At 33.4% G+C, this 18,584-nt stretch overlaps 4 protein-coding genes across 4 annotated transcripts; 2 read left to right on the forward strand and 2 right to left on the reverse strand.

Moving 5' to 3' along the window:
- Positions 1 to 288: 288 nt before the first annotated feature.
- On the forward strand, positions 289 to 2,841 carry LOC145102242 (protein ENDOSPERM DEFECTIVE 1-like). Its single transcript, XM_079039623.1, has 6 exons — positions 289 to 1,543; positions 1,829 to 1,948; positions 2,041 to 2,157; positions 2,239 to 2,328; positions 2,447 to 2,554; positions 2,652 to 2,841. Exons 1-6 carry the CDS (start codon positions 422 to 424, stop codon positions 2,718 to 2,720), a joined length of 1,626 nt encoding a protein of 541 aa, XP_078895749.1. The 5' UTR covers positions 289 to 421; the 3' UTR covers positions 2,721 to 2,841.
- Positions 2,842 to 7,320: 4,479 nt separating this feature from the next.
- LOC145102243 (uncharacterized) lies at positions 7,321 to 9,265 on the forward strand. Its single transcript, XM_079039625.1, has 4 exons — positions 7,321 to 7,649; positions 7,749 to 7,881; positions 8,104 to 8,265; positions 8,592 to 9,265. Exons 1-4 carry the CDS (start codon positions 7,462 to 7,464, stop codon positions 9,102 to 9,104), a joined length of 996 nt encoding a protein of 331 aa, XP_078895751.1. The 5' UTR covers positions 7,321 to 7,461; the 3' UTR covers positions 9,105 to 9,265.
- Positions 9,266 to 9,308: 43 nt separating this feature from the next.
- Positions 9,309 to 14,155, reverse strand: LOC145102244 (myb family transcription factor PHL7-like). The gene is made up of 7 exons (XM_079039626.1): positions 13,901 to 14,155; positions 13,777 to 13,822; positions 12,254 to 12,483; positions 10,499 to 10,618; positions 10,263 to 10,320; positions 9,997 to 10,066; positions 9,309 to 9,911 (listed from the first exon to the last, which is right to left on the reverse strand). The coding sequence occupies exons 3-7, from the start codon at positions 12,381 to 12,383 to the stop codon at positions 9,558 to 9,560; spliced, it is 732 nt and encodes a 243-aa protein (XP_078895752.1). The 5' UTR covers positions 12,384 to 12,483; positions 13,777 to 13,822; positions 13,901 to 14,155; the 3' UTR covers positions 9,309 to 9,557.
- Positions 14,156 to 15,942: 1,787 nt separating this feature from the next.
- Positions 15,943 to 18,010, reverse strand: LOC145102245 (pentatricopeptide repeat-containing protein At2g20710, mitochondrial-like). Its single transcript, XM_079039627.1, has 2 exons — positions 17,601 to 18,010; positions 15,943 to 17,342 (listed from the first exon to the last, which is right to left on the reverse strand). Exons 1-2 carry the CDS (start codon positions 17,892 to 17,894, stop codon positions 16,218 to 16,220), a joined length of 1,419 nt encoding a protein of 472 aa, XP_078895753.1. The 5' UTR covers positions 17,895 to 18,010; the 3' UTR covers positions 15,943 to 16,217.
- Between the last annotated feature and the right edge of the window lie 574 nt (positions 18,011 to 18,584).

An 18,584-nucleotide genomic window follows, 5' to 3' on the forward strand; every position in this document is an offset into this window, starting at 1 on the left:
AAACTTCAATGATTTTTAAAACATTTTTACCTTTAAGTCATTTTCCCTTTAGATTATGGTATCTGTGACGGTAAGGATGTGGTAAAGGTGAAGTGAATTGATATCATTTTACTTTTTTTTTTAATAGGTATGTAATGACTATATCTAATATAATCTAATATAATGTATATAAATGTATACATCATAAATAATCGTGCAAAACTTAGTTAATGATTAAAAAGATAATTGGGCGGAAATATATCTAAAATAAAGACATTATTTATGGATTTAAAACGGAAGCAAACATTAACAATTTTTATGGTCGTGAACCGTTGCTCCCCCAACATTTGAAAACAATCAGCAACGGCTACTTTCTCCATCTTCCTTTTCCGACCTCCCTCACCATTTCTCACTTGAATCACCTCCATTGTTTCCGGTGACAATGAGCAACTCCATTGCCGCAGTTGTTCCAGGCTCAACGGCGGATCAGGGGGCTCCTCCTCCTCCTCTGCCTCACCGCCGCCCAAGAGTTAGAGAGGTCAGCTCCAGGTTTATGTCTCCAGCCGCTTCTTCATCTGCCGGCGATCTCCACTCTCTGACCATGAAGTCACCTATATCCAGATCTAATCACTCCGTCTCAACTCCGGTGCCTGAAAGATCATCAAAACCCTCACCCTCTCAGAGACGCTTGGTGCTGCGCAGCCATGAACATGAACCCCTTTCTTCTTCTGCTTCTTTTTCTTCTTCTCACGACAACATCCCAGAGACTTTTCGGAGCATGGACACCCCGTTTCAGCACGCTAAACCTGATACCTTTCCGATTCACCGGAAACAAAGTGCCAAAGAGAATGGATTTGGAGTTCAGAAATTTAAATCAACCTCTCTGAGAACAGGCAAATCTTCCAGATCTGATACGCCAATAGCTACGACAGATAGGATCGTTCCCTCAAGGTTCAGGCTCCCACAGCGTCAGACGACGAGTTCATCGGTAACTGATGCTGCTAAACTCTTGCAATCGACGGGATTGTCCTTCTCATCGTCCAATCTTAGCTCCAATAATGATACCGCTGTAGCAATTTCTCAGAGCTTTGTTGAATCCCAACCTCCCTCAAACGAATCGGAACAGATGCACGGGGGTTCAACTTCGTGCCCTAATTCCCCAATCTCCTCTCAACACACCAGAACATGGCCTCTTCCGGATACGAGATCTTCCATGACAGCCGAAGATACATTATCCACCAGATTGATCGTTCGAAGTAGCAGTTGCAGCAGCACCACCGACGTTGGCAATTGTCCTCCATTATCCAAGTTTTCTTCGTCTTCCCTTTGCTCCCGATCTCTTAATTTGTCAATATCCTCTTGTCAGAATTCTTTCAAAACCAACTCCCTGCCACCACAACCCACCAGTATGAAACTCGGTGTTGATTCAAGAAAGGCAAGGAAACCTCAATCTTCCCAAGAAGATATCCATTCTTTAAAATTGCTTCATAATCATTACTTGCAATGGAGATACGCAAACGCTAAAGCACAAGTCACTACGCAAACCCAGAAAACATCAATGGAGGTTTGTCTCTCCTTGTTGATAATTATGAGTACATAAAGTATTTTTTTGATGAATGCAGGCTGATCTGATGACATCTATTACCTATTTCAGGATATAATAATAGTCTTTAGCACCTTTTACATCTGTATATTGTTATTATCATAATTGTCTAATACTTGTAATCAAGAAACTTACTCTTTCTGTGGAATCAACTTGATCTTGATGAAAGTGAAGACCACATTACAGTATATTTCTAACATAATTGTCTAATATTTCTGATTAAAGAAAGTTTGTATTTTTCTGTAGAATCAACTATTTTCCTTTGGAGCTGATATAGCTCATCTACGTGAGACTGTGAAGAAGAAGCAAGCTGAACTTGCAATACTGCAACGCATAAAAGCAGTTTCCACCATTATTGAGGCTCAGGTGAATAAATGATTTTTCTATTATTCATTTATATTTTTTACAATTTCATTAGTATTTATTAAGCTAACTTATCTATTTGTGGGTTATTCTAGATGCCTTATCTTGATGAATGGTCTGGTTTGGAGGAAGATTACACATGTTCCTTATCAGGCACAACCACTGCTTTGACCAACTCATTGCTTCGGCTTCCTGTAACTGGAAATGTTCAGGTAAGACATGACTTGTTTTACCTTGTGAAATTACCATATTACCCCTATTGGTGATGATGAAGAGGCGTTTTTTTCTGGCAGGTTAACATAAAAGAAGCAGCTGAGGCTCTTGATTCAGCAGTAAAAACAACAGAAATGATAGTTGATCACATGCAAACATTCCTGCCTAAGGTAACAACATTACATATAGGAGACATGAGTTAAATATCAAAGTCCATCATCATTTTCTGAAATATTTTTAAAAAATGTCCAAAAAGATGTAATTTACTGAATCTTGTTCGAAATCCAGGCGGAAGAAATGGATAGTTTGAGCTCAGAATTAGCGACAGTTATCAATATAGAAAAAGCACTTGTAGAGGAATGCGGAAATTTATTGGCAAACACAAATACATCACAGGTTTGACTTTCTTCAAGAACTTTTATGCAAAAAAAAAAAAAAAATTAATGGATCTTGAAATTTTGGCTAACTGTTTTTTGTTTGAATTGCATTGCAGGTGAAAGAGTGCAGTTTACGGGGACATCTAATTCAATTACATTGTAGCAATGTTTCCAAACAAAAATAACAAGACACGTTTGGGTGTTAAATTTATTCAAAGCATGAAAAGAAAAGAAGAGAACAAGATTTGTATTCTATATAGTAACAAAATATAATAATAAAATGGTCTTTTTGCGTGCTGCAATCAAGTTGATTGATGTTTCGTTTGTTACAAAGTGTGCTAATTTTTCTAGGTTATTTTGATGTGTGAACTTTTTTATGAGTAACTGTTTATTTGTTGATTTTTACGGACACCTACTCACAATACAATTGAAACGACCAATTCGTTGCAAGAAAACTTGCAAATTATCCATCCAAATCCAATCTTTAGCCAAAGTAAACTACATAATTGTATTGCTTGTTATACGGAAAAGACTCTTTAAAAACATATCACGAGAATGTGTTTTGACGATCATTATTTAAACAAAACAAACATGAAAAACATGTCGTTATTCTGGGATAATTGATGATTCTATTGGAACTAGTGTTTTTAAGATCATGATTTTGATCGTAAGAACGTACAAGTAAAAACGATCTAAATTGCAACATGATCGATTTGTAGCAAGATCGACATAAGATCATATGATCGTAAGATCGTATGATCATAAGATCGTATGATGATATGATCCAACCCATTTTTTGTTTGGTCTTTAGTATCTAACAATGAGCATCTAAAGTTCTACTTGAATGTCGAGCCCCAAATTTGTCTATTGAGCTCGAAAATTAAACATCGTATATCGAAGAAAGCCACATAAGCCTCACATCTTGGTGAGTTGTTATTTGTTTATTAGACGATTTTATTGCATTCATTACACTTACTAAAAGAGTTTTATAAGAAAAAATAATTGTACTATAAAGGGGGAAAATGACATGTGTACATCATTTGTCATGGAAGATTATCTAGAAACTTAGATTTAAGTTCATATATTAATTTTAAGCTGATCACTATGTTCCAAACACTATGTAACTTCTTATTAGTCAAATATAGAGATATATTTTTAGTTTTAAACTTATAACTATTTAAATGTAGTAAGATTTTGATCCCAATTCAAACTTAATCAATACCTTAGAAAATGAAATGGATTCTAGAAAAAAAAAAGTAAGATCCTGATTTTGATATCCCAAATTAAAACTTGATAACATAGATATATTTTGCTGTTATTATTATTACTAGGTGTGAGACCCATGTACTACACGGGTTTATTAAAAATAAAAATTTAAACATTAAATTTAATATCAATATTTAATATCAATATCAATTTTAGAGCTCTCATTAATTATGACATTTATTACATTATAAATATATCAATTATTTTTCAAGGAAATATATACATCTCTCAATATTGTAACCGAAATAAGTTGTGATATGTAAACAAATCAGAAAATTACATGTGGAATTAAATAAATTCTAAAAATCTATTAAAATGTCATGTGTCCAAATTAATGAGGACATGACATGTGGCAGAAAATGGGTTTTATTTATTAGTATAGATTATTATTTGATATTTGAAGTTTATTTTTTATGATAATGTAGTTTTAATACGTGTAAATAACAAAAAAAATGTTTTCTCACTATTTCAAAGAAGAATTTTTGGACACATTTTAGGATTTTGCAAAATCCTCATCATCATACTATTCATATACATTGGTGGAATTCGATGGGGGCCAGGAGGGGCCATCGAACCCCCCCTTCCCCCTATTTTTTTTTAAACCTTATTTACTATTATTCTTGCAACAATTAAAATTTCATATAAAGAAATAAGTACATATTCTAGAAACAAATTAACTTTCAAGAAGATTGTAACTAAAATTTAAAAGATATGCTTAAAAGATAGGAAGATAACAACTATCAAAGAGAGATGCACGGAAGAGTATGGATGTCAAAAGGTCTCGTGGGACCTCGATCCTGTGGGGTCCCCGTCAAGTATAGGGGTATTTGCTGAAAAAAAATCGGGGACAGGAGCGGGAGCGGGGGTTGACAGTCCCGTCCCGAAACCGCCATGGGGGCCTCGTTAATAAATTAAATATATTTATATTATTACATATATTAATTATATAAATACAATAAACAATAGAATGATTTTTATGTACCAAAATTCAACAAAAAATATGTTTTTAAGTTGTTTGTAACATGTGAAATTGTGCTATAAATAACTATTTGTTACCCAAAAAATAGTATTTTTAGCCCAAATAAGTTAGCCCAAAATCAATCGAGGACGGGGGCGAGGGAGTGGGTAAATTTTTTTTGGGGGGGATACAATTGTTGGATTAGGTGTCTAAGCTCATAATTATAATTAGTATATACTTAAATTAATAGTAGCACAGTCCTTTTTGGTTGCCCTCAAAACTAGCAACTGGACATGATGACTTTTGGAGAGATATATTGAATTTATTATTTGATTAATAAATTGAAATAAATGATTTATTAATGTATTATATATGGAAATAATATATTAATTAGAAATCATATTATTTAATTAATAATTAATCAGAAATTAATTGAAATTAATTTTGGGATTAAAAGAATAAATTAAAAGGCAGGGATTCAAAGTGCAATTATTAAATAGTTAAGCAAGATGCATTCTGGAACCTTCCTCATGGTGTGGATGGTTTTAAGGGCTTTCTTGGAGCTTAAGAATTATCCTTGGAGAATAACTAGGAAACTGGATAATTACCAAAACAATATAATATTATTATATTGGTTTTGAGTTTATCTAGGGTTTCCTATTAGCACTACATAATGAGTCCTACACCTTGGATATTTCGACTACTCTACTATTGAAGCAAGGGCCAAAATTTCTCTCTTACCTCTCATCTCTCATCTCTCATCTTCTTGCTAGTGTTGGGTGTGAACTATTAGAGGCGCGACATTTGTGGCGCTTGCTCTTAAGGCTTCAACAACACAATGTTTTCATTGTTATTACTACATATCAATTGAGGTATGATTTTCTTAACCCTAACTGTGTATTTTGAGTATATACTAGTGTTTTAGGGTTTCTACTTTGTTGTTTAATTTGTATGTTCAACTAGAGAAAATGTAGATCAAATTATTTAGAGTTGCATGTACACATAAGATTGTTTGATATGTTCAAAACCCATCAGCAATCACCGTCCTGTTTGCTCTCGTTGACATCCCAAGAAGAGAGAGATCGTATCAATCAATGTAACAATAAAAATATTTCCAAGTATCCTTTAGATCTCAAAAAGCCAAAAATCAAGAAACCTCAAAACCACCAGACATCATCGTCGTTTCCCATTCGTGAGCCCATTGGGCCTATCACTCCCAAACCATCTCTGACTCTCGCCACTTCCCGTCACACTTCTTTAGTGGTAACTCAGCTTGCCGTTGTATGTATTGCATTTTTCTCTCCTCATATATACAACCTCATTCTATTTCTCTGTCTCTCGCTTTTGCTTTCTGACTTTCTCTACTTGGCATGAATATAAAATGAATATATTAAAAAACTCTTGGTTGAAGATATTATAACACTTTATATTTTATTTAATTATTGCATATGTTTGATTGTTTGTTATATTATACCGTAACAATTTGATATTAGTAATTATTTATTTATTTATTTATTTAGTATTTTATAAAAGATATTTTATACATACTAGACTTTTGATTAACTTCCCTATGATATCTGTCGTTTCACTCTAAGTTTTAAGAAACTTTTTGGTCAGTGATAACCTGTTGTGAATGTAACAATCTTAGATCACATCTATATCTATGTATATGTGATAATCATGACAAATGAAGATATTATAAAGTTGTATATTTTATTTTAATTATTTCATATGTTTAATTGTTTGTTATATTATAGTGTAACATTTGATATTAGTATTTATTTATTTATTTATTTATTTAGTAGGTTTATAAAAAATATTTTATGCATACTTAATCTTAATTTATTTAGTTATCATCATATTTCCACGTTAGGTTCACAAATTTTTTGATTAATAAATCAATTTCTTTTAATTATCTGTGAATTTTTAGTTTAAATTGTGTTTTTATCAAAATAATTAACTAGGTGTTTATTTAAATCTATTTTGTAGTTGTTAGTTTATTTTTTAAAATAATATAAATTAACATGAAAAATAATCTATAGACGGTTAATTGTCCGGTTCAAATTTTCTAGTATATCATAATCTTAATTGAACTAAACATATACATAGTTTGTCTTCAGCCTCATGATTTATTTGTTTTTGTTCGGTCGATCATACAAAGAATCCATTAAAACTTTTGATAAAAATTATTTTTTATTTTTACATATCAAAGGTACAATATCAAATTTTCTTTTTTTGTGAAAATGCGTTTTGAAGATAACTCAAAAAATTGGTAATATTGGATAAAAGCTTGGATTTTTGTGGATAATCTATGTTTTTCTTCTTCTAATTTTTTTAAACAACGTAATTTTGGCGAATTTCATAAATATTTTTCCAACCTTACATATGTACTTTATAAAATTAGTGGGCTATTTTGGTAAATTCTATAATTGATTAATCTTGGAAAATTATAAATAAATTCAGTCAGAGTTAATTTTTTCTTTAAAAATATTAAAAAAACTTAAAACAAAAAAGATATTTGAAGTAATTAATTGTCAAATGTGATTGTGAATGTCCCTTAACCCTTCATCTGACCTTTTATCGTCTGTATAGATAATCAAATTTCTTTCAAGCAAAATCTTCTACTCTTGAGGCGATCTGAGGACGATAAAGAGGGAGTCGTTTCGATCATCAAGTAAACACCAAATCACCGCTCTTCAAGAATGGCTTTGAAGTTTCTGAACAAGAAAGGATGGCACACGGGTAGTCTGCGTAATATTGAAAACGTTTGGAAAGCAGAGCAGAAGCACGATGCCGAACAGAAGAAGCTCGAGGAACTCCGAAAGCAAATCCACGAGGAAAGGGAGAAAGCCGAATTTCGTCAACTTCAGGAACAGGCCGGCTTAGTTCCGTAAGCTCCTCTTTCTATTTCCCTAATTTCATATTCGCAGATTTAGGGTTAGGGTTTCATCTTTCACATTCTTACCGATTCATTTTTCTAATATTTCAGGAAGCAAGAACGATTGGATTTCTTATACGATTCGGGATTATCCTCAAGGAAGGACAGTTCAGATACGGGGTTCAAGGCTCTTGAATCTTTCCCCCCGAAGGCGGAACCTGAACCCTCCACCTCTGCAAACAAGGTGCCCTAATTCTTCCTTTCAGTTTCTTCTTCATCCTAAATTTGACATCATAGGTTACACTAGCTTTCAATCATATCAAGTGATCCCACTATAACTATCCTTCCCGTTATGAGTTGTTACAATCACATCCTCAGTTTTTTTTCTAATTTACATCAATCTTTTTACATTTGAACAGTTTTTATTATCTTGGGGCTTCATATTTAACAATCTCTGCTGTAACAGGCGGGTGCACCAGGGGCTTTATTCGAAGATAAGCCACAGTCTGCTAATGATGCATGGAGGAAACTGCATTCGGATCCTTTGCTTATGATAAAGCAGCGTGAACAGGAAGCACTAGCTCGTGTAAAGAATAATCCAGTCCAGATGGCAATGATCCGTAAATCTGTAAGTTCAAAATTTTGTTTTCATTAGAATTTATAGTCATTTTAGATGCATTTCATGGGACAGAAGTCAGTTAGGCAAGCTTTGTAGGTTATTTTCGATGATATGTGGTAGAGAAAGGGCATTCATGTCTTTTGATGCATATGGAAGATCAAGAGCAGTTCCCTGTCCCACCTTTTTGGGTGGGACTGGGACTTGTTCTTGATCTCCCTTGTCTATGGCGAAAGACGTGAATGCCCTTTCTCTACCCCATATCATCGAAAATAGCCCAACAAAGTGTCCTGTGTAATAAACACAATGTATCTAACCATCATAATCTTGTTTATCAGGTTGAAGCAAAGAAGCAGAAGGATAAAACCTCAGACAAAGAAAAACATCACCGCAAGAAGTCAAAACATGAAAAACATACGGTTTCTAAACATCGTATGAGTTCTGATGATGATGATGTTCGACAAGTGGAGGACCGCTCAAAGAATGCCGCTAGGGATAGGGTTTCACCGGAAAGATATCACAGGGACAGGGAAGAGCGGAGGCATCATCGGCCGCCAGTTCATAGAAATAGCAATGCACTTTCGAAAGAGGATAGGGCTAGAAAGCTTAAGGAGATGCAAATGGATGCGGAGCTTCATGAAGAACAAAGATGGAAGCGGTTGAAGCAGGCGGAGGATGATGATGCTAAGGAGATTAGCCATGGAAGTTCCGGTGGGCGGAACTTCCTGGATGTGGCTCATAAAAGCGTTTATGGGGCTGAGAAGGGCGGCAGCTCCACCATAGAGGAGAGTGTTCGCCGGAGAACACATTATTCACAAAGGAAGAGTGAAGGGAATGCATTTAGGCGGTAGGTAGCCTACTGGTTGTTGGAAATGTTTTATCAATCTTTGTGTTTTGAGTTGAGTTGCTGATTTGATATGTTTCATTGTTAAATGCAAGAAAGAAATAACAATGTACTTTTTTATTGATTGTTCATTATATTTATATATATACAAAACTGTTTTTATTGTTACAGTTGAGTAGAATTTGGACCTTATATAACACGGAACGTCCAATGGAGAACATCACACCATGAATAAAATACATAAATATCATCATCATCATCTAATTTGTCTTCTAATTTGTCTTGGCATCATAACATGAATTACAAGTTTTAAGAGTATTACCACACCCAAACCCATCCCACCTAATCAAACATAAATTATATATATATATATATATTTCTATAAAGAAACTGCACAAAGTAGAAAACAATCCCGATTCCCTGAGGACAAATTCCAATTTCAATTGGCTCAGTCTAATTTTTAATCTTGATTGTTAACTGACATTCCATAAACAACCGGGTGTTGCCTTAAGCTGGAGTCGAGTATTTGGTGAGTTAAGCCGACCCCTTGGCTGAGGCTCACTCGTTGCTTCTTGATAACCGGTGAACCACGGTCAGAGTCTGGGGTTACGGGCTCATGTTCATCGGTGGCGTTGACTGGGGCGGGGGTGGAGTTTTTGATGATGGGAGGAGGTGGAGTGATAGGGTCGGTTGGGTTTTTGGATTCCTGGCAGTTGTCGTCTGATAGGACTTCACTCAGCTTCTGTTGCTCTTCGATGATCTTCTTTAGGTACTTCCCTTGGGCTTCTATTCGTAGTTGAAGCTGTCTTTGGACCTATAACACTTTCATATATGTAAACCTACTTTACTTTGAAAAACCTAAAGCTAATTATAGCATTTTATTTTAGGCAAAATAAGACCTCTAATTGCTCATGCAGTCGCTTTTGCACCTCCATCTGCAGCTTCAGTGCTTCTGTAATCTGCATTCCACTGCACAAACATATTTCAGAAAATAAAGTTCTAATTTTATTAAATCATTTCAATATATACTTTTATCATTATAAAAAAAAATGGGTTATATTGCAAAATCAACAATCCTTCAAGAATTGTCGATAATTCCATTCCATCAGACAATATAAAACGAACAGCTTTTTGGCATTCTAACAAACAAACAAACAAGACTTACGATGATCCATCCAAGCTGGAAAGCATGTCACCCGATTCTTTCTGGTCAAACACTTTTCCTTGCATTACCAATTTCACCAAAATAATCAATCAGCAGTCAGCACATCTGTTTTTTAAGGCTAAACAAATGCCACCCTACTTATATGTATTGGTTTACTATACCCTCTCTTCAAATTTAGATTTCAGTATTTTGAATTACATTATAAAGATTAAAATACAGAATAGAATACTGAATACCTTCAGAAGAGGAATCAGGGAGGTACTTTGCCAGCCTATATTTCTGCAAGTGGCTCTTGACATGATAAATTGTTAGACCTTGAACACCCATCACTCTCAGCACGCCTTTTGGTGTAGCCCCTGTAAAACATGTCAAGCCTCACAAATCAGTCATGCAATTAAAAATAGGATTACATGCAATAAATAACAACATACTTTCATTTATCACTACTTTATTAACAGCATATTAGTATTGTAATTGTAATTTTTTTTCTTATTAACACATTGTAGTTTAAACGAGCCACCCAATAATAATTCAATATTTAGGACATAATACATTGAGAAATCTATCTGTGAAAATTGCTTTGTATTTTGATGATATTGCTATATATAATAATAGGGCAGATTTTTTATTTTTCAGAGTAGAAAACTGACAACTGAGATAGGAAGAAATGAAGGTAGGAGTGAAAGTAAATTGATAATTTGATATTTCCTGATTTAACCCTAAAAAATAATGGAGGCACAGCTGCAAGCCGATTCCTTGTTTAGTTGAATGGAACGGAATAGACACAACGGGGACGATTAACCAATTCCTTAAAAGTAAAAATATACTCTACATATTATTCAAGTACAAATTTATCTTATTTTTTGTTTACATCAACAGAAATTAAATATAATAAGAGCTCATTATAACCGAAATAAGATAATAATAAAATATATTCTCTAGTTACTAAAAGTAAATAAAATTGTAATTTAATTAAAAAACACGAAATTTTTTAAAAGCATTTGTATCACTAAAGGTTACATCAGTAAAACGATACTCCCTGCTAAGGAACAAAATTAACAAAATGGAAGGAAACACATTCCTACTATAATGCACAATTCCATTCCATCGTACAAATTACAAAACAAACTCCTTCTTTCCTGGTGTTTCTGTTTCTAGCTTAGATGATATTTGCTTACTTCATATAAACAATGAAATACCAATATTTGAGGAAACTGGTAGTTAAGGTTATGACAACAAGGATATATTGGTGTCTCTTGGTTATTAAAATTGCAGCTTTAAGAACCTTTTTCTTTTTAAGGACATATTGGTATTTCTTGCTTTTCGCCATTCAGTGTCTTATCAATAAAGTCCATTCCAGATAATTGATGTTTAAAAGATACTTGAGAAGACAATTCCACACTTGCAAAAAGTAAAAAATTAAGATGGATAAATTTGTAAATACTAAATAGTAAGGACTTAATGGGGGAAGCCTCTTTTACTCAACTATATCTATTAAACCATTCTTTCTACATCAAGTAAAAAAGAAACACCCATAAATAGCTTCTCAGAGTAAGACCATTAAGTAAAAATGAAACAATAGCTTAATCCCTCTCCACTTAGAATTGCAGAGTTTGACTTGAAAAAAGATATCAACAAACAACCAACACAGATACCCAATATATCTTTTCACTTCAACTTAAAGATCTTGTGGACCAAAATGAACCATAACTGCTTTTGTAATGATTAATATATGACTATATATTAGTTCACTTGAACAAATTCTCAAAAATGGAAACACTGCATATCTTATTAGACTTCTAAGAAAAACAATTTATTCCAGTTCTTGTGCAATAGAAAGACACACATGCATAGTCTAATGCCCTGGAAGTATGTATAGTGATAGTCTGCTTATATAGAGAAGAATGGTAGAAATTCAACTATTTGCTCAAAAAGAAAGAAAATGCAACCAATAAACTTAAGTTTAAATAATGAAGATCAATGAAACTTACTATCAGGGCCACCCAATTGTGCCACAGCATCAACAAATCGTTCATGAAGCTCATGTGTCCAACGAAGGCGTTGTTTAGAAGCTAGACTTGAGCTGTTGTCATGACCATTAGCTCCACTCACCACATCCATAATAATTTGCACCACTAATTGCTTGATGATCAACACATAATATCTTCTTTCCTAGACTTAAAACTAGAAGCACCCTTCACTTGACACACATTTCATTCACCTAAATGAAAATGAACAACAAATTAACATAGAAACAGCCATAAAACTCAAACCTTGATCAGCATGTATTCCAAAACAGGAGGAAACATAGTGTAAGGATAAAAAGTTGAACCCAAAAAAAGTGAAATATCTAAGTGCTAAAATACCGACATGAAAACAAGTTAGCTTTCTAATTTAGAGTAATGATTTATTTACACTTGCGACAAATTTAGGGTTAATATAAGCGGAATGATTGAGACAAAATAGTATATTCACTACATGTGGCTAATGAAATTAATCTTAAAGATGACAAAAGTATTGTATATCATTCCAATAGCAAAAACATAATCAACAAAAACTTCAACCATATTGCTGATCTCGACTCATTCAGCCATGGAAGAGTAAGGTCTACACTGATCCTAATTACAATTGGTATTAAGCATATCCAGAAACAGGCAGCTAGATAAAACAAGTGAAATTGCAAATTGAACAGAAAAAGCTACAACAAAGTTCATAAGTATAAAACCAACCATCAATGGAAGAAGTAATAAACATAGAAGGCTAAAGAAGCATGAAACAACACCATAGAGTGTGTATCCCTCTAAAACATATTGTTTCTTTTTTTACTTAATGGACTTGATCTGGTAAGTTATATATGGGTATTTCTTTATAACTTAATTCAGGGGAAACAATTACTTCATACTCATAGAGAAAGTTGGGGAAAAGAAGGTTTTCCTCATTAAGTCCTAAACCTTTTACACATTTATCTCATTTAATCACTTCCATTAGCGCAAGAATGCCTATGTTTTTAGACATCATTTATCCAGACAGCACTTCTCAAAACAGCAATTCATGGGACAGAAAAGAAACAGGGCTGTATTTTTCTTAGTTGAAAGATAATAACAAAAAATGTTCAGAACAAGAAGCTATTGGAAATGGAAAGGCCGTGAAAACAATGGTATTGTCTATTGCAGGATCATTCTATTTGAGTATCTATTTTTGTTATACAAAAATGGCAGAGTTCACTGATTCCAATTCAACCAGAAAGTATCTTTAGGCTAAGCGAAAAACTGGCTGAAGATCCCGAGAAAGGTTAAAATTAAGGTGATCTAGAAGCTATTCACGTGACTCGATCAGATAGGATCGTCAGATTATTAAGGTATGAAAGCTCACGAATTATTCCGAAAATTGAATTCGTACAGAAGTTTATGTTACGCATCTAAATCACGATAGCAAAAAATTGAATTCGTACAGAAGTACACAAACAGAATCAATATTTAGGTACAAAGTTAGGGTTGAAGTGAAGCAACTACACCTCCATATAGTTGCAATTCAATCGACTGCTTCCGATGGACTGCAAACTGTGAAATTGGAATGGAAATTTTGTTTAGATGTTTATGCAATTGATAAGACATGAAACAGAAGAAGATAACACCGACCGGCTCCAGATGCCAAAGAATCAGATGCACAGAAAGATAGCAAAAGCCCCGGGATTTGAATGTTGTTTGAAATTTGGAGGAGATGAGATCGAAGTGACAATGGAGGGAGATGATTGGATTGCGCCTGCTGCTACAGTGATATGGGTATGGCTATGGCTATGCTATCTCCTTCTGCCTCCTGGTAGTGGTTTGGGCTGAAGGAAGAAAGAAAGTCCAAAGGCAAGTCATCATCCATTGGCTATTGCTATTGGTGTAAATTGTTATGGTGATGCTTTGCTTTTCACGTTTTTGTCTTTTTCATCGTTTCATCTCTTGGCTAGCTTCCCTTTATTTTCTCATTTTCTAAGCATTACAATATTAATATTTTCATGTTTTTCTAACATATTCATTTGTTAGAAAATTCAAAAAAGTATATATTTTTAATGTCTATTTATTTTTATGTTTTTTATAAATAATTTTACTTGATCTGTACACAGTACATAATATTTTTGTCTCCATAATTTATGTTCCTTCATAAGTTCATATCAAACAACCTTATCAATGTTAACATAAACTAAAAAAATATCAAGTTTTCTTCATAAATACATAAAAATAAATAAAAGTTAAAGACTTATGTCAAAGGATTTCTTTTTCATTTTTTTTTTGGGCAAAACATACAATATTAACTTCTAAATATAAATACAAATAAATTGTTTGGAATCATCATAAAAAATAATTTGTCAAGGAATTTTAAAAAAAATATGCCCCAAAGTAACACCAATTTTGTCCAAAATAAGCCTCACAATGTCGTTTCCTTTAAATTTTTGTCTTCCTAGTCCTTCCCAAAATTACAATTATATCTAAAATATGCATCATCTTCATTTTAAAATGTTTGTTTTGCTTTATGTTTCTTTCAAAAATTCCATTAATTTAATTTAACCTTACACGTCTCTCTTTCCCATTTCAGATCATTTTTCTCTCATATTATTTATCTTTTTAACATAAGTAAAACAATAAAAAAAAAACAAAAAATCAACTATTGACGATAATACAAATAGAATAGTTAACAGGAAAACAAACAAATAACACTAAACAATACTAATGCAAGTGATCTAATTAAGTGAACAACACCAATTTACTAAACCTGTAAAGTTTTGTTAATAAGACTCTATTATTTAAAACTTCAAATTATTATATTCAAGCCCCTCATTCTATAATATTGTGTGATGAAATTGTATTTGAAGTGGTGTTCTCACAACCCACCATGACTAAGAATTAGTATTACAACAATTAAATTTAGTTCATAAACTCTTATCTTTGTGAGATCCATAACTATTTATATGATATTCTAAAATTTTCCCCCTTATCGTTCTTAGATATTTTCTCAATACTTTTCCTATTATATAGTAATGATAATAATCTTTCTTTCCTCGACAAATCCAACAATATAATGATGGTTATTTGTTTAAAATGCTAAGTATGAGTGAATACTCCCTCTTTGGGAGTTATTTGGTTGCTTGGTTTCCAAGTCTAAAGGATTAGGAAACATTACCATTTGACATTTGTTTAGAATTATAAGTTAGAAGCCTTTGCATTAATTTAGTATATAAGTTTCTTAGCTTATAATATAGGTTTAGTTTAATTATTTTAATCATCGTAAAGTCTTCTCCCATTCCCCTCCCCCATAAAGAAAAAAAAAAATTTGGATAACCATGAATTCATACATATCTATTTTAAGATATAGTAGTTTATGGTATAAATCGTGTTGTTGAATAGTCAATATCATAATACCATTGGTTGATTAAAATAAGTAAAATATTAAAAGAAAAACTAAAACTAAATACCATTTTAAATGTTATTTAAATCTCATAAAATCCGACATAATTAAACGTGTTTGTTCATGTGCTAGTGGACGCGGATGATAAAATTGCAACGAGAACCATGCCATCAAAAAAATGTAAGTTTGTTGACATTACAAGAAAAAATACTATATTTTTATCTTTTTTTATAGTAAGGGGTAGATAGGTTGTTATTTTGTGCAAGTTTTTGGTATTTTATACCGATTAAAATAAAATAATGTCAAGTCCACTCCTACCACCGAAATACAAGCTAAAATCAACCTTACAAATACAACTAAAAACCGAACAATAGAAAATCATTACCAAAATGGTACACCTCCCTACCTCAACTTTCTTTATCAAGTCCGAAAAAGTAAATAAAAGCAAATTTATAAAAAGTTAGGACTTGACAGATGAAAGTGCATTTCCTTCTCCTGACTTTCTTTATCAAGTCGTTGTTTCTGTATTAAGTCAAACTGACCTGACAAAGTCATCTCCCTTTATCCACTCACCTCCACCACATCACTAACAAATTTCAAATCTCTACAACCCTCACTTGATTTCAACAACTCCTTTGCGACTTCCATCTCACCCTTTTCTTCCAAATACTTCACACATGTCCTCAAAGTAACTTCATTTAGTTTCCAATGATCACCATTACTCAAAATCGCCTTCCTCATTGCATCCATAGCCTTCTCCATCTCTCCATGTTTACTAAACACAGTTGCCAAACTATCCCACGTGCTTCTAGGAGGTTTCTTACCTTCACTAACCAATCTCTCTACAAAAGCTTCAGCTTTCTTCCAATCACCCTTCTTGCTATACCCATTGACTAAAACATTAGCTACCCAAAAGTCAAACATTGGAGTTACTGATTCCCATTCCTCCACAATCTTTTCTACTCCATCAATGTCATCCAACTTCACTAATGAACTTGCCATATGGTGATACCCTTTGTTATCAACTTTCCTCCAGGTTTTCTTGTACAAATTCCATATACGATAAACATGATCCTTTTTACCTAAACTAGCGTACATTGTAAGCAAGATTTCATAAGCAACACCTTTTGTATTCTGAAAGATGTTTTCCTCTGATTTCTTTAACATTTCTAGGGTTTTCTCACCTTGATTAAAGTTTAGATACCCTTTTGCAAGAATGATGTAAACATGCCAATCGAGGGGGAGGTAAGGATTGGCTTCCATGTAAGCAAGAAGATTTTCCATTGACTTGATGTCAAAAGAGGCGTATGCTGTTAACAGAATGTAATATGTTTGTCTGTGATAGCGAACATTTGCTTTATCCATTTGGTCAATGAGTTTGACTAGCTTCTCATGGTTTTCGGTTTTGGTGTATAGACTTAACATGCTATGGTAAGAATGTGTAGTCATGAACCCTAACTGTTTCATCTTTTCCATGGTGGCTTCTGCTTTTGTTAAGGATTTCTTGAAGGCGTAACAGTTTAAGAGTGTTCCATAGACTTTGAAATTCTTTAAAGAGTCTGGGATTGAATCGAAGAACTTCTCAGCTTGTTCTAGACCATGGACTCTTGAAATCAAATCCAAGTGAATCGCAAGGTTCCCAGATGATTGGTCAAGGTAACTTCTGTTAGTCATCCATTCAGAGAGCTGAAATCAGAATATGTAGCAAGATATTCAGGGATAAATAAGTGCAATTTTGTTCAAATTCTTATAACATTCATATGTCGAACCCAATCCAAGTGATTTCAAGTTCAAAGCTAAGGATTTGATCACTAAATCATGGCCAACAAAATTCAACTTCTTACACCAGAATGGCAGATCTACAAAGACCAAATGTTGCCTAACTTTCATATACTAGTAATGTAATGGCATTAAACAAAAGCGAAGATAGAATCATATACTAACCTGGAGAGCTTGGGAATATCGATTGTGATTCCTGAAAACTCTGATCATGTTTTTGAGCTCATCAGCTACGATATTTTTACCTTCTTGTACCCATTGATCGAGTATCGGAACAACTGAAGTCTTTGGCGTTATTGCCGCCGGCGATATGCGCTTATACAGAGCATCATGATTTCGAATAATAGGGTTTTGTGCGTTTGTTGAGGAAAATGAGTTTTTAAACAAAATTCTAGAAATGCGATTCGAATTTGATAATAAAGAGTGATCAGCAAAATTACAGGATCGAAAAGCCACCATTGATTTGAAAGATTTCAAAATTTCTGGAAGCTAAGCGTAACTACAGAGAGGTCTGAGGATATGAGGGTTTAGGTTAGGATTCCATCAAAGGAAATGTTTGATGAATTTCACATTTTGGTCTCCATAGTTTCTGTATTTTGCAGAATGCCCACATTTGTTTCGGTTTTCAAAAATTTGTTACATTAATCTTGGAGCAGAGATTTCGATTATTTAGAGCATCAAGTGGAAAGACTTTTTCTTTAGCTTCTTTATAAAAAAATCAAAATGAAAAAGTTCTTTGTATCCTTCCTAATTAAAAAAACTAAAAAATTACACGGATGGTCCTTTAACTTTATAGTTTTACCTTGATTTGTTCCTATGGAACTTTTTTCCCTGAGATGTTCTTCCGGAGCAAACCTTGCACGTAAAAGACCCTTATGACTAACTGTGTTAACAGATCCTGTTAAATAATTGTAAATGACGAAAATACCCTTTGTTTTTTGTATATGAATCCCCCCCCCCCTCTCTCTCTCTCTCTCTCCGGTCTTCTTCATCCTTAGCTCAGGCATCGATTGTAGATCCACTAGAGATTCGGCAACACAAATGTTTGGGAAATGCTCCTCGTTTAGTCTGATCGGAGACATAGAAAAAGAAACATGTGACATCCCCAAAATCACGACCATAAAATACCGTTTTAATTTATGCTTTTAA

Source organism: Lactuca serriola, chromosome 4 (assembly GCF_051521515.1).
Source record: "Lactuca serriola cultivar US96UC23 chromosome 4, Lser_US96UC23_V15, whole genome shotgun sequence".
Taxonomy (NCBI): Eukaryota; Viridiplantae; Streptophyta; class Magnoliopsida; order Asterales; family Asteraceae; genus Lactuca; species Lactuca serriola.